General features: G+C 38.9%; 1 protein-coding gene across 3 annotated transcripts in view; it reads right to left on the bottom strand.

The window, feature by feature from the left end:
• The window catches only part of LOC126088603 (uncharacterized), a 92,747-nt gene that overhangs the window by 11,280 nt on the left and 64,965 nt on the right, over window positions 1–16,502 (bottom strand). For 2 of the 3 annotated variants that reach the window (XM_049906813.1, XM_049906814.1), the window contains one exon: window positions 1,097–1,195. In XM_049906813.1, coding sequence (XP_049762770.1) covers window positions 1,097–1,195 — 99 coding nt within the window. Of the gene's footprint in view, window positions 1–1,096; window positions 1,196–4,364; window positions 5,256–16,502 lie in introns of those variants that run through there. The other variant, XM_049906815.1, reaches the window with a different exon arrangement.

The raw sequence follows: 16,502 nt of genomic DNA, 5'->3' as shown, positions 1-16,502 counted from the left end.
CTTTTACTACAGAGGTGAGTCATGGCTTTGCATCTATCTTGACTATGATAATACTGTATGTTCATTATCTCATACATAGTAGTTCACTCACATTTCTTATTTGTTATTAGTCTTACTCCTGTCCTACCACTATTTGATACTGAGTACATAAGCCTGTACTCATCTGACCAGAAGGTGTGTTCTACCTGCCACTTCACATCACTAATTCCCACTACATGTAACTTAAACCTACCCAATACTCATTTCACCTTTTCTAAAATACCTACACAAATACGGGATCTAATATTACACAAGCCAACCTGAAGAATGCCAGATGTATTTTTCTGATCATAACATCTCCTGAGTAGTTCCTAACCAGAGACTGAATTGGAGACTACTTTATCTCCAGCATGTTTTACTGAAGAGGGTGCCATCATCAGCAAATAATAAAGTAAAGCTGCATATCCTTAGTAGCTATAATGTGGCTACTATTACGAGGCCAACTGTTGTCCCTGGAAGTGCTGAAAACATTTCTGTTCTTCAGTAACTCTGTCTTAGTGGAACCTCCGTGTTGTTTCACCTGCTGTACTGCTGTTGGTATCACTGAGTCATGCAAGCCAACCCACCATAATTCATGTAACCCAGGGGAGAAGAGGTAATGATGCACAGTCCACGACAGCAACAAAAATGTTTTACAAACTCTGGAAAAGTTATTCTAGCCACTACATATCCTCCCTTTACACATTCATCTTTCCTGTTGGTACCTTTCCTTTGACAAAGTAACTACTTAAAAAACACTAACACAATTTCATCATCAGATATGTGTTTTTGTGAGACAGTCGAAGTGAATTGTTTGATTTTAGCTACCCTACTACTGTCCCAAATACTGATGATCCAATTTTTGACACTTAGGATTTTAGTATTGATCCTTTATCTTTGCACATTTTCTTTGAATGTTATGTAACTTGTCATAATAGCTTTGGAACAATGAAACATTTAAATGACATAACTGTAAATAAAATATTTTATAGTATTGTTTCGCTTATAACAGTTATACTGCACGATGTTTACTAAGAGAAAATAAAATAAAGAATCCGGTACTTATGTATTAACTTACCATCACGTTCTTCTTTGGCATTGTTGTTATTTTCTTCTACCTCCAGCTCATGATCTCCTCCAATTACTATATTATTGTCAGGTAATGTCACTGATTGCTCTGAAATTCAACTTTCAGATTAAAATGTATTCTGTTATATCTGAATGAACATGCCATGCCACTTTTAAAAAGTGACTGGCTAAAATTGTTTGTCTACTCTCTATTAAGCATGACGTAACAAATATCACACAGGTATCAGAATAATGTCACAACTGAGTATTTTAAGCTATAATTCAGCGCCTGAGTGTGCATCAGTTAAAATGGATTCCTGAAAATTTAATATCCATAAACCAGTTCTGTTGCTACAAATCAGTATAAATACCGAAACTGAAAAATATCACTATGAAAACATGTTTCAAATATATACACATATAACTGATCAATAAAACAAATTAATATATACAGTGGGCAGACAATGTCAGCAGTTACAAATTCATCTGCAACACAAAATATGCAAAGGCTCATTAAGACAAGAAACAAATAGAGAAAGACTGTCACCATGTTTTATAGAAATAAGTAACACCTCAGCAGTAATTGAAATTTTAATTTTATCCCAAATGTGTAAAGATTATGTTTTCATGCAAAATTAATAGAACATTGATAATGATGTGCATATTCCACAGCCAAACAACAGAAAGCAAAATGCCACAATGCTGTGCTTGGACGCAACTTCCATTGTAGATAATGAGAATGGCACCTTGCTGAGTCCAACATAATATCCTATCAACAAACACACAAACACACACACACACACACACACACACACACACACACACACACACACACACACAAAGAAGAGAGAAGAAATAAGCACCAAATTCTGAAATTAAGTGAACAAGAAAATTAGTGAATAAAGAAACAGCAGCAACAGCTATAAGAAAAATAATGCTACAAATATATAGTTGAGAAAGCAACATTATTTTCTGTTTAACATTGTCCTAACTACAGTAACCAATACCATCTAGAGAGAATGGAACAGACCACAATACCATTAGTAATTTCAGCCAAGAAATGTGACAAACAGAACCATCCCATAGAAACTTACAGAAAGTGGAAATTCATGTAAATGATAAAAGCTTCTTACAATAACAGCATATTTTATGTGAATTCTTTAACATCTTAGTTTCCATAACTGGAAGTGCTTTATTTTGTATGAAAGAACTATATTTACATCCCCACACAGAAACTAAAAATATATGGAACAAAACAGACAGGAAGTGTCCAGTTATGTATCAATAAGAGAAAATTATAGTCTGCAGAGGGAGAGTTTGAATAGTTAGGAGCCTGTTTGGTTGCACACAAGGTGTGAAGAAAGGAAAGAAGGTGGGTGAGTGGGATGGAGGGAGGGAGGGAGCGAAGGGAGGGAGGGAGGGAGGGAGCGAAGGGAGGGAGGGAGGGAGGAAGGAAGGAAGATTCATGATTAGTGTCCCATTGACAGTGAAGTTTGCCTTAAGCAATTAAGGGGAATCATGGAAAACCTAAATTCGGACAGCTGGGCCACGATTTGAATCATGGTCCTCTCATATGCAGGTATAGTGTGCTAACCACTGTGCCATCTCATCTGGTATGTACTTAAACTAAAAAAGAAATAGGAACTTGGTGCTATTAGCTTTCGTCTGCCAGTCTTTGATCAGCTACAATTAAGCTGTTACTATTCCTATTTTCTGTTTATTGTTTCCATTTGCATTTTTCTTTATTGTACTATTAAAAACTAAAGAGAAAATTGAGGTTCATAATACAAATGAGCATACTACTGTCTTCTATTTATTCACACATATCATCAGCATGGGTTCTGCTTTGGCTCACTTGAATACCAACACTGAACAATTGTAAAACATTTGTTACAAAGCTCTGTTCAAACATCTCTTACTGTGATTATATTCACAATTGCTCATTGTCAATATATGGAAAGGGCCACAGTCTCTCAAAAGCAGGCACATGAAAAATATAAACATATCTCAGACACATTGAACAATGTAACTGCTACACAACAACTGGAAGAATGCTACTGATTATGAAATCATTCGAATAGTGGAACAGTGGCGTATATAATACAACAATTCTAAATCTGATCAAAATACCTACAGATTTCTAGTTAATAAGAATAGGTGCTAGCGTTTCCTCATAGTTTTTCGTAGTGGCATAACTGGATGAAATGTTCTCTGTTTTCAAACCATGTCAACCAAGATATTAGTTCTTGAGTCTTTGACAGGTGTCACCATCACTGTCATCAGGTATTAAAGCTTTTAACTGACTGGACAGGTAAGGTGTCTTACACACAATGCACGAGTATCCAGTTTGTTCCACAGGTACACCAAATTAATCTGGACCATCTCTGGAACGCTGTGGATGCTGTCACTTCGCATGTTTAAGACGAGTACTTTGTCCATCCAGCAGTCAGTTCTAATTCCTGAGGACAGTGATGGTGACAACTGTTGAAATCATGAGAATTATCTCAACTGACATGGCTTGAAAACTGAAAACATTTTATCCAAGGTACTACAGTACAATCAATGAACAAAGATCCCTGACAACTGCAAGAGCTGTTGCCAGATTTCCACTGAAGTGCAAATGACTGCAGGTGAAAACAACTGTATACACAGCTGTGAGTGAGGCTTTGCACTGAGATGTATACAAAACCACATCATGTCAATAGTTGAGCTAAACGCACAATGCAACCATGTCAAACCCACTGCAACTGTCAGATCCCTTCTGTCGACACCCTTGACATAGTGTTTGATAATATTACCCAATACAGAAATTTTGCAGACATAATCCTAGAACTCAACTTGATCTTCAGGGTGGTGGTACACCAATGCAGCCACAGTCAGGGCCAGCTTTGCGACTGATCAGATGTGACCAAGTTTACATGGAAAGTGGCTGTACAACATGCACGCAGTCAACTTTGGGCAGCCGCCACATCTGTTCACAGTATTTTGTCACATGTTCAGTCTTCAGCCAGTGAGCCTGCTGAGGCCAAAGTTGTGTGCATTTTCACGGGGCAGTGTGCATGCTAGACTGCCAATGTGTGGCCAGCTGTTGATGCACTTCCAGCAGTGTGTATTTTTTGCATTTGATTATTTGTTAGTAGCTACATTTCTGAAAAGGACCTTTCAGCCATAACGAACTTGGGTACAGTGAAATTTATTATAAAAATTAGGGAGAGGCCTGCTTTGTGGGACTTTTGATCTGTAGACTAAGGAACAAAAAACACTGTTAAGTTCTTTTATCTTTATTCATATTTAATTAACAAAACACGTACATTTAATTCAGTGAATGTAATCGAACTGCCATTGCAGAGCATCTTCATACAACAAGTAATGGGCCAGTACATTTCTGTAGTGTGAATTGGATTTATGTCTGTGTAATCATTATGGAATATCCTCATCTACACAATTTGTTCAATGTACGTAGAAATTGCACACCACCTCTGTTCTGTACATAGTCGTGCATATTCCTTCATGACACCTATAGCAAAATCCATGCCTATATTTAGGTGCCTGTGAAAGGCCTGCTACTCTTATTTGCCATTATCATGAATGTGCACTCTATGAAACATCTTGCTCAAGAATGACAAGTACTTTGTTTTTCACATCAAGTCTTAGACCAAGATATGGATACACAATTCTGTGTGACTTGGAAAGGTGTCATCGGCAACAAATATGCAAGGCACTGGGGTTTTGTTGATGTCTGAAATGTATTTGTCATCTGGAATGTCCATTTTATTAGACAGTATTCACTTATAGAACACTGATTGTTGAAATATTATTGAGTCAGCACTTTTACCACACACAATCCCACATTTATAGCAACAAATTTATAGTCTGCATCGTGAACAGGCATTAATACAACAGTTAAAGAACAATGATGCACTGTTTGCCGTTTTCACCAGTTACGCATGCTTTCCATCAATGGCATTAAGACAGTTTCGTAAACTGGTCTTAATTTCAAATTCTTTTGCTATTTGCTGCCAGCCATTTTTTGTCAGCTCTGACATATATTCCTTTTTCAAGATAATCCAGATGATGAACATACCCTTCTGACAGTTTTTCTGATAGTTGCGACTCCAAGTGGAAAAGCACGATGTTAATCAACATATGAATTTCCAGTCGCTAGATATCTGAAAGGGAGAAATTACTAATTAGTCCACAGATTCATAAAACAGGTTACATTTCAGGCAACCTTTTTCGAACAAAATTTCTTGTAACATTTTGTTACAATTATCTTATAAGCACAATTATTCCTACTATTTTTGAAAAATTAGTGTACGTCCGAACAATTTCTACCACATATGGTGTGCAGAAACTCCTCCAACATATCATTACACATAGCTTCAACTGACAAAGAAGAAACTTTATTGGTAGTTCAAATAATATTTCATTATTACAGATATGTCCGTTACAGAAGAAATGGCGTAACATGAAAGATTCCTACAGCTGACAAAAATGGAGACCAACTGGTAAAAGTGGTTCTGCAGCTATGAGACGGATGCAATATCTGTATTTCAGTCTAGTATTGTTTGTAAATAATACCACCACATCTTTGCATACACACAGTAGCATACCACCTTACAACTGCCGAGATTCAGGGTTCACCTGTAAATAGTTTGAAGTGGACCGTACCAGGCTGGAGTGTTGAGTAATAAAAGGAAGACAAAACAAAAAGTAGGTACAAAACTAACTGAAATGACACACACACACACACACACACACACACACACACACACCAAATGAAGCCAAGTTCTTTTCTTAGCTTTCGTCAGTGAAAATATTCTGGCATCTGAAACTGTCTGTAAAACAATATATCTTAAGTATTATTGAAGCATCTCAGTCACATCCTAGTTAACCAAACGCTTCCTCCCACGAATGCTACCCACAGTATGTTTTTCATTCTTCACAACCACCATGTGGATATTCCACACAATACTATCCTCTAGCTACACCATTACCTTCTGATCCAACAGAGTATCATCAGCAAAGCTATCCCATGCTATCTGGTTCTTCTTCTTCTTCTTCTTCACAAAATGATACTTCAACAGAGTACCCACCAGAAACAACTGATGATGGCAGTACTGACAATAGTGTTGCCTCACCAGTACTCAGATGTTTCGGTGAATCATGAAGTTGATATTACTAAATACAGTGATGTTTTACAATTGTAATATTATTAAAATTATTCTGTAATAAAGCTTACTTTAAAATAATTAGCAGTTTCTCTTCATTTCCTAAGCATATCTGCATTGCTGTGTCTACATCCCTCTTTGTTGTCTCCAATTTTTTAAAATATTTCATAAAAACTTTTTACAGACATTCAAGTGAAATTAACAAATTTACCTTCCTGTTTGTGAAGTTCACATAGAAGGCAACAAACATTCTGTCTGTAGACTGGGATTACAATAACATATTTCACTCTTTTGTTTCACCCCACAATCCTAGTGTTACGCAGCTTCAGTGATCTCCATAAACTCCACTGCATGGCTGAGCTGTGGTCAACCGACTGCCAACAGTGTCAGACAGGTGCAGCTCAGGCTGTAGTAGCTGGAGACTGCTGCTGATACAACAAGGACTGCGCTACCAAGCGGTTGCTACATCTCAAGGAGCAGCCAGAGTGGAAATATCAACAACACAGCAAGAAGGCACAGCCATTGCAGCAGCAGTGGCCCTATTACCTCATATCCAAGACACACGGACGTCTTGTAGCTTACACGGTAAAAACTGATGCTGTACCAAACAAGGAAGATCCTGGGCCACATAAATACCCATCATTGTTAGCAAAAGATATCACAGTCTGCTGGCCACCTGCTCCAAGGAGCGACCTATGTTGGTTCGCGAGTACAAAAATACTAGCTGCAGCCCTGCTGTGCTGTGGGCTTATTGTGCTGTAACCGGTGGGCCACTTCAGGCTGGATCTTGCCCTGTGCCATACAGTTGCTCATTTGCCATACCTTGAGCAGGCAAACTCTTGGCAGCATTCCTCTGCTCTGGGCAGACATTGCTATGGTGAGCTGTCCTGCACCAAGTCCACTTCGTGATCCTGTGCGCCACACTGCACCTCATCTGCAGTTACTTGTTTGCTTAGAGGCAGTGCAGCTGCCACATTAGAACACTGACTTGCTGGCGTCAGTGGCCTTGACTTGCCATTGGCATCACACTTTCCTCACCTGCACGACATCAATGAGCTGTCTGTGGGCCACAGCGCCTTGCCTGTCAGCTGTATATCGCTAGCAACTGGAGGGCATTGGTCTGTCTGGACATCAGCATGACTATTTTTGTAGTACTGAATAATAAATGTGTGGTTTATCAATGCTGTTTCATTGATGCCACATTGGACATTACTAGGCATCCACTCACTGCCTCACTGCTACCCAACCTGCATTGTAGAATAGCAGCATTCTGACCTCCAACTACACCATTCCACCATCCACCAGAGGCTAACCACCCTGGTTGCTATAAAATTATGACAGATCTTTTACATGGAGCACTATAATAATTCTAACTAATTATCTAAACTTACTGAAGTGCCTCAAAAATTCAATTGAGAGAGGAGAAAAATTATCAAATATAATTATAGACATTGAAGAAGTTGCTATACATTTGCAAGTAATTATAAAACACAACCTTTCACGGATTCTAGCGTGTTGTGGCATCTTATGTAATGAACCAACAGACAACATAATCAAAACAGCGGCAAACTCAGGCAAAAACTTAAGTGGTTGTGTTACTTATATGAAATGCTTGGGTTAATCAATGACAAATCAAAGAATGAGAAATAGATGAAAGGGAGTTCAATCATGAGAAGATTTCAGTATGATCTGTTGCAATGATTTCATCATTTACCACCTGGCATTACGTACATGCTATTAAACCACAGCAACTTTACTACCCAATTGTTCTGGATACAGAAAACAGTGCAGTCATCATAAAGCAGAAAAGGAGCGATTTATCTGATATCTAGACGAACATGAACATGAGCATTGGCATCGGGCAAAGGATGGAAGTTTTTCCAAAACTTTTAAGTTTATAAACTGTTTGCACGCCATCGTGGTGAAAGCATACCATGCACGGCAAAATGATGCTATCCAATATCATCGCTTAGGCAACTGTGGTGCACCGAGGGCCATAGGGTAAATGACAGCTGCAGTGATGTTTATGGATGAACAGACATACAACTGTTGAGCGACGGACTGCTTAGATAAAACAAGGGGCTACCAACAATGTCACCTCAACTACCATTCTGCAATCATTGCCGTGAATGGGTCTCCACAGCAGGTACCTGGTTCATGCACCCATACTGACTGCTGTTCACTGGCGACAAAGGATGGGTGCACATCAATACCACAACTGCATGTCCACTGAGAGGCCGCAGGAAGCCTTTTCAGATGAATCGCATTTCACATTCCAGTGGCATGAAATTTTTGAAAGCAAACACACACTATCCAACAATGAGTGCAAGGGTCCAGACCAGAGGAGGGAGTGCTATTGCCTGGAGAACGTTTTTTGTGGCATTCTCTAGGTGATCCCATCATTCTATCATTCTGGAAGAAACAGTGGATTAACACAAGTATGCAAGTATCCATGGGGACCATCTCCACCCCTATATGCAGTCTGTTTTTCTTTGGCATGATAGCATCGACCAGCAGGACAACGCAACATGTCGCACAGCTTGCAGTGTGCAAGTGTGGTTCGAAGAGCACCAGGATGAGTTTATCTTACTCCCCTGACCACCAAACTCCCCAGATTTAAACTCAGTTGAGAATCTGCGGGACCACCTTGATCGGTCTGTTCGTGCCTTGGGCCCCAAACTAAGAAACCTAGCGCATGGGCCCATAGCACTGAAGCTGGCATGGTTCCACAGCCCTGTTGGCACCATCCAGAACCTCATTGCCTCTTCCTGCATATCTCACAGCAGTCTGTGCTGTGAAAGGTGATTATTCAGCCCTTTGACATTATTACATTAATGTGATTGGATAGTATATATTCACACTCCCTATGAAAGTAAAGGAAATATTCTTAACCTTATCTGACACATTTCGTACTTCATATACAGTCATGCTGCTACTAAAAAACTGCACTGTTAAAATCTCAGATCATTATATGCAATACTCAGAGATTTAAAATTTTACCTAAAAACTGTAATAACTTTTCTTGTACTACAAAACAGTATCAGGGATTGTAATGTATTTCCTTGTAATCTACTCTAATGCTCTAAATATCAGTTCACAAAAATTGTTTACCTGGAATATCCTTTGTTTTGATGTAAAAAATAATTATTTAATTACATTTCATTGTATAAGTTTTGTTCAGTAGCCATTTTTGTGAGCAGATCATGTGGAACAGTGCCACATCAATTTTGACTAAGATGAAGAAAATCATTCTTCCTTTTGGTTCTTTTACTGTAAATGTGAAGTGACTACAGTTTTAAACCACTCAGCAAAATTTTGAATTAGTATGGAAGTTATTTGTGTGAGAAATTTCTGGTCAACTGACAACTCTGTGTGGTGTGGTTCATGAACTTTACAAAATATTATGGCAAGCACTTCTTTACAATAAGACCACTGAATGACCTGATGTACTAACTTGTGGATAGCTGTGGGTTAGTCACTATTTATATCCTGGAATTTATTTGGGACAGACAGACATGATTCCGGCTGCTTTATGTGTGAAAACAGTAGTACAACAGTATAGCAAAACAGCGTAATAGAGGAACCGAAATGGTAACAGTTTTCAGGCTACAATTGGGGACTTAATAGCCATTTAAAATTTGTTTGAGAAGCAATAAAGTGGAATTAAATGAACTATAAACCTTTTATGCAAGTATATAGAATCCCAAATGCCCAATATTTTCTTATGAACTGACATACTGTCTCCAAGCTCGAGTTATGCAACCTCTGTTTGATAGGTACTAGTTGGTGTTTCTTCAATGCTGCTTTTCATCAACTGAACCAGTATATATTATCACAGAGTGAAGGGGATGGACCTTAAGAAGCCTACTGAGGCAGGTGGACTGAATTTCTCGCACTGATACTAAGGCAAAGATTTTTAGGCTGAACTGACATCTGATGTACTTGTAGGAACAGCAGAAAAGAATCTGCCCCAACACAGTTCTACATTTTTATTGTTACATTGTACTATTCTCTTTTCAATATGTTGATTACATACTATTTTTGTCTAAATGTTACTGATTTTCACACCTATTTCCAAACATGTTCAATCAACTATGCTATGATTAGATTTGGGACATAAAATCTCCTTGCCTGAGTTATATTTCAATTTTTGTGTGTGTGTGTGTGTGTGTGTGTGTGTGTGTGTGTGTGTGTGTGGTCTTTTCATTGTGCCTAACTGCGACTCAGCATCTCTGCTATATGGGGAGCAGCAACTATCGTGTACAAATATTGTTACATTCCATTCTGGATTTTCCATTGTTTTATATTTCAATTCTGAATTTTCACTACCCCAATCAAGTGTAATGATAGCTACAGCATTCATGAATATATTTTTCATTATACTAAAATAGTAACGTCTCTGTGATTTACAGTTTCAGCAAGATTTTCACTGTTTTAACAAAATACATACTAACAACCCATGGGAAATAAGGAACTTTTTATCTATGATGGTATACCAAAAAATATATATCCACCATGCTGCAGCAGAAAAAAACATACATAAAAATTATGAAAATGTGCAAGCATTTGTAGCCAGTGGCTCCTTCTAGCAGAAGGACTGAAGGGAAAGGAAGAGGGGTGAAGGGAAAGGACTGGTAAGGTTTAGAAATGGACAGAGTTATGGAAAAATTAGCCAGAATTCAAGATCAGGGGAGACTTGCCGGCTGAGATGAGAAGGAACTACTCATATTGGGACTACACTGGTTTGAGATTTGAAAACCAGAGAGCTTGAAGGCAGAAGATAGGGTAGTAAGAAAGACAGATTACTGACAAAACTTCATGCAGGAGTTAACAAGAGTGGAACGCTAAGTGTATTATGTGTGGTCAACAGGTGCGGTCAACAGACATGACAGAAAACAAAAGATACAGATGACTAAAAGGGAGCAAAGAAAAGGAGCAGTTACTGAAAAGAAATGTTGAGTCCAAAGAAATTAACATAAATTTAGGCTAGGTGGTTAGTGAGAGCCAAGGACATACCATAACACCAGTTCCCACCAGCAGAGTTCTGATAAACTAGTGTCTGGAGGAAGAACCCAGATGGCATGCATGGTGAAACAAGTAATGAAGTCATGACTATCATGCTCTGCAACAGGATTTTTGCGTTGCCAGTATACACACTTTGTCTACGTCCATTCACCCTAACTGATAACTTGGTCGTAGTCATACCAAAGTAGAAGACTGAACAGTGTTTACATAACAGCTGGAACATGATGTGGATGGGGGAGGGGGGGGGGGGGGGGGTGCACATGAAAAGCTATTCCAAGTGGGATGGGCAAAATGTCAAGAGACAGAATGGACCTCACATCAGGGCATGATTTTAGGAAGTCACAGCCTTGTTGACATAGCTGATTAAAACATTCAAGAATAGGGCAGTACTGAGTGACACATGGTTTATTCTTAAGTCATTTTTGAAGGGATCACCAGGATTGGATTCTCATCCCATCCAGTAAGTTTCTCCTAAGCTGGGATTCTGGATGACTTTTCCATAACTCTCCTCACTTCCTAAACCTCATTAATCCTCTTCCTTCATGCCTCTTCATTTCCCTTCAACACTTCTGTCAGAAAAAGGAGCCACTTGCTCTAAAATCTTACACATTTTCACATTCTGATGTGTGTTTTCTTCTGCAACTGTTTGGTAAGTACATCTACATCCACATCTACAAGGATATTCTGCAAATCACATTTAAGTGCCTGGCAGAGGGCTCATTGAACCATTTTCACAATTTTCTATTACTTCAATCTCATATAGCGCGCAGAAAAAACGAACACTTATGTGTTTCTGTGTGAGCTCTGATTTCCACTATTTTGTTATGGTGATTGTTTCTCCCTATGTAGGACAGCATCAACAAAATATTTTTGCATTCAGAGGGGAAAGATGGCAATTGAAATTTCGTAAGAAGATTCCGCCACAATGAAAAACACCTTTATTTTAATGGTGTCCAGTGTCCTGTATTATTTCAGTGACACACTCTCCCCTATTTTGGAATAATACAAAATGTGTCTGTTCTTCTTTGAACTTTGTCGAAGTACTCTGTCAATCCTAGCTGGTAAGGATCCCACAACACGCAGCAGCATTCTACAAGAGTATGGACAATGTAGTGTGGGCAATCTCTCTAGCAGATCTTCTGAATGTCCTGCCAATAAAATGCAATCTTTGGTTAACCTTCCCCACAACATTTTCTATATGTTCTTTCCAATTTAAGTTGTTCATAACTGTAGTTCCTAGGTATTTAGCTGAACTTACAGCCTTTAGATTTGACTGATTTATCGCATAACTAAGTTTAAGAGATTCCTTTTAGCACTCGTGGATGACCTCACAGTTTTCGTTATTTAGCGTCTATTGGCAATTTTTGCACCATAAAGATATCTTTTCTAAATCATTTTGCAATTTGTTTTGATCTTCTGATGACTTTACTAGTCAATAAATGACAGAATCATCTGCAAACAACCTAAGACGGCTGCTCAGATTGTCTCCCAAATCATTTAAATAGATAAGGAACAGCAAAGGGCCTATAACACTATCTTGGAGAACGCCAGAAATTCTTCTATGTTACTCGATGACTTTCTGTCAATTACTATGAACTGTGACCTCTGACAGGAAATGATGAATCCAGTCATGTAACTGAGACGATATTCCATAAGCATGCAATTTCACTACAAGCCGCTTGTGTGGTACAGTGTCTAAAGCCTTCTGGAAATCCAGAAATATGGAATCAATTTGAAATCCCTTGTCAATAGCAATCAGCACTTTGTGCGAGTAAAGAGCTAGTTGTGTTTCACAAGATGTTTTCTAAATACATGTTGACTGTGTGTCAAAAGACCATTTTCTTCGAGGTAATTCATACTGTCTGAACACTGTATATGTTCGAAAATCCTGCTGCATGTCTATGTTAATGATATGGGCCTGTAATTTAGTGGATTACTCCTACTACCTTTCTTGAATATTGGTGTGGCCTGCACAACTTTCCAGTCTTTGGGTATGGATCTTTTGTGGAGCAAATGGTTGTATCTGCTTGTTAAGTATGAAGCTATTGTATCAGCATATTCTGAAAGGAAGCTAGCTGGTATACAATGTGGACTGAAAGACTTGCTTTTGTTAAGTGATTTAAGTTGCTTTACTACTCCGCAGATATATACTTCTATGTTACTCATGTTGGCAGCTGTTCTTGATTCGAATTCTGGAATATTTGCTTCATCTTCTTTGGTAAGTAGATTTTTTTTTATCTATACAATTACATTATATTTTTAAAAATTGCTTATTTTCGGCGAAAAAAGTATATGACAGTTCTAGATTCATTCATTGTTGAATGAATGCACAAATGCAGATCTCAATGAAAAGAAATTCAGAATCTTAAGAAGAGTCGGGCAAGAAAATTCCATACTCCCAAAATTAATCATTGCAACTGTAAAGAGTGTTATCAGATTATTAAAGCTAAAAACAGGCCAGTTATAATACATCATCAGTAATGTATAATCAACAAACCTTAAAGAAAATAGCACAAATTAACAAAGAAGAAACTGATGAGTTTTGTATTTAGGGCAGTTGAAGACCATGACTGGTCAGACAGGAAAAGAAATAAACAGAAGAACAAAAAAATACTCTATATCTGAGTGTTGGCCTGTGAGAACTGGAGATTTCCACGTTAGGAAGTAATAGGAGAGATATGAAAAAAACAATGGAAAGGATCATAGAACAGATTGGTGTGAGAAACATAATTATGAGTGTAACAAATATGAAACTGAGGTATACTCGATGCGTGTCAAAGGGCTGCTTTCAGGACAGAGACATGTGTCAACCTTGGATAGAATCCACACAGCAGATTAATGATGAGGGTCGGTGTGCCAACCTGCCTGGATGTGGCTTTTAGGCAGTTTCCCATAACCGAATACATCTACATACATCTTCATATACATTCCGCAAGAAACCATAAGGTGCATGGCAGAGGGTACCCTTTACCACTACTAGTCATTTCCTTTCCTCGCAAACACAGCAAGGGAAAAAATGACTGTCAGTCTGCCTCTGTATGAGCCCTAACTTCTCATATCCTACCTTTGTAGTCCTTACACAAAATGTATTTTGATGGGCAGAGCAACCATTCTGCAGTCAGCTTCAAATGCCAGATCTCTAAAGTTTCTCAATAATGTTCCTTAAAAAGAATGTTGCCTTCTCTACACGGATTCCCATTTGAGTTCCTGAAGCATCTCCATAATACTTGCGTGCTGTTCAGACCAACCAGTAACAAATCAAGCAGGCGGCCTCTGAATTGTTTCAATGTCTTCCTTGAACCTGACATGGTGTAAATCACAAACTTTCCAGAAGTACTCAAGAACAGGAAACACTAGCACCCTATGGGCAGTCTCCTTTATAGATGAACCAAACTTTCCCAAAATTCGCTCAATAAATTGAAGTTGATCATTCACCTTTCCTACCACAATCGTCACATGCTCATTCAATTTCAATTAATTTTGCAACTTTATGCCCAGAAATTTAAACAATGTGACTGTCAAGCAAGACACTGCTAATGCTGTATCCAAACATTATGAATGTGTTCTTCCCATTCATCCACATTAATTTACATTTTTCTACATTTAGAACTAGCTGTCATTCACCACACTAACTAGAAATTTTGTCCAAGTCACTAGACTTTGACACCTTGCAGATTGCTGCTCAAACTGTCCGTCAGATCATTTATGTATACAAAAAGTAGCAGCAGTTGTACCACACTTTCCCTGGGGCACTCCTGACACTACACTTTGTCTCTGCTGAACACTTGCCATCGAGGACAACATACTGGGTTCTGTTGCTTAAGAAGTCTTCGAGCCACTAACATATCTGAGAACCTATTCCATATGCTCATACCTTTGTTAACAGTTTGCAGTGGGGCACAGTGCCAAATGTTTTTGGAAATGAAGTACAGACTCTGCCTGTTGCCCTCCATCCAATGTAGACAGTATGTCATTTGAAAAAAGGGCAAGTCAAGTTTTGCACGAGCAATGCTTTCTAAAATTATGCCGATTTGTGAACGTCAGCCTTTCAGTCTCAAGGAGATTTACGATTTTTGAACTTGGAATATGTTCAAGAATCCTGCAGCAAACCAATGTTAAGGAATGTTAAGGATATTGGTCCATCCGTTTACCCTTCTTACACACAGGAGTCACCTGCACTTTTTTCCAGTCACTTGGGGCTTTGCAATGTATAACAGATTTGTGATCCAGAATGAAATTTTCACTCTGCAGCGGAGTGTGTGCTAACATGAAACTTCCTGGCAGGTGAAAACTGTGAGCCAGACAGACTCAAACTAGGGACCTTTGCCTTTCGCAGGCAAGTGCTCCACTATATGACTCATGACCCATCCTCACAGCTTTAATTCCCCCAGTACCCCATCTCCTACCTTCCAAACTTCACAGAAGCTCTCCTGCAGACCTTGCAGAACTAGCCTTTCTGGAAGAAAGGACATCATGGAGATGTGGCTTAGCCACAGCCTGTGGGATGTTTCAAGAATGAAATTTTAACTTTTGAGCAGAGTGTGCACTGATATGAAACTTCCTGACAGATGAAAACTGTGTGCCAGAATGAGACTTGAACTTGGGACCTTTGCCTTTAACAGGAAAGTGCTCTACCATCTGAGCTACCCAAGTATGACTCACAACCTGTCATCACAGTTTTAATTCTGCCACTACCTCGTCTCCAGCTTCCAAACTTCACAGAAGCTCTCCTGCAAACCCTGCAGAAGTAGCACTCCTGGAAGAAAGGATATTGCGGAGACATGGCTTAGCCACAGCCTGAGAGCACTTGCCTGCGAAAGGCAAAGATCCTGAGTTCGAGTCTCAGTCCGGCACAAAGTTTTAATCCACAGGAAATTTCAGATTTGAGATAAATGCACACTACGTAAAGAGCCAACATTGTAGAGTACTCCTTGTAAAACCAAACTGGGATTCCATCCGGGCATGGCAACTTACTTGTTTCCAGCTCTTGCAGTTGCTTGTTTATGCCATGGACACTTATTATGTCATCCATAGAGGACTCTGAGCAATGGTCAAACGACACAGTATGTTTGTACGATTCTCCAGTGTGAATAACTTCTTAAAGGTGAAATCTGAAACTTTGGCTTTCTTTTGCAATCTTCTACTGTCGCACCACACTGATCAACGAGTAAATATATGGATGCCTTAGATCCAAAACATTGCCATGTATGGTATGGAACG

Source organism: Schistocerca cancellata, chromosome 6 (genome assembly GCF_023864275.1).
Source record: "Schistocerca cancellata isolate TAMUIC-IGC-003103 chromosome 6, iqSchCanc2.1, whole genome shotgun sequence".
In the NCBI taxonomy this organism is placed as follows: domain Eukaryota; kingdom Metazoa; phylum Arthropoda; class Insecta; order Orthoptera; family Acrididae; genus Schistocerca; species Schistocerca cancellata.
Note: the sequence above shows the minus strand (reverse complement) of the source record. Positions and strands in the feature narration are given on the sequence as shown.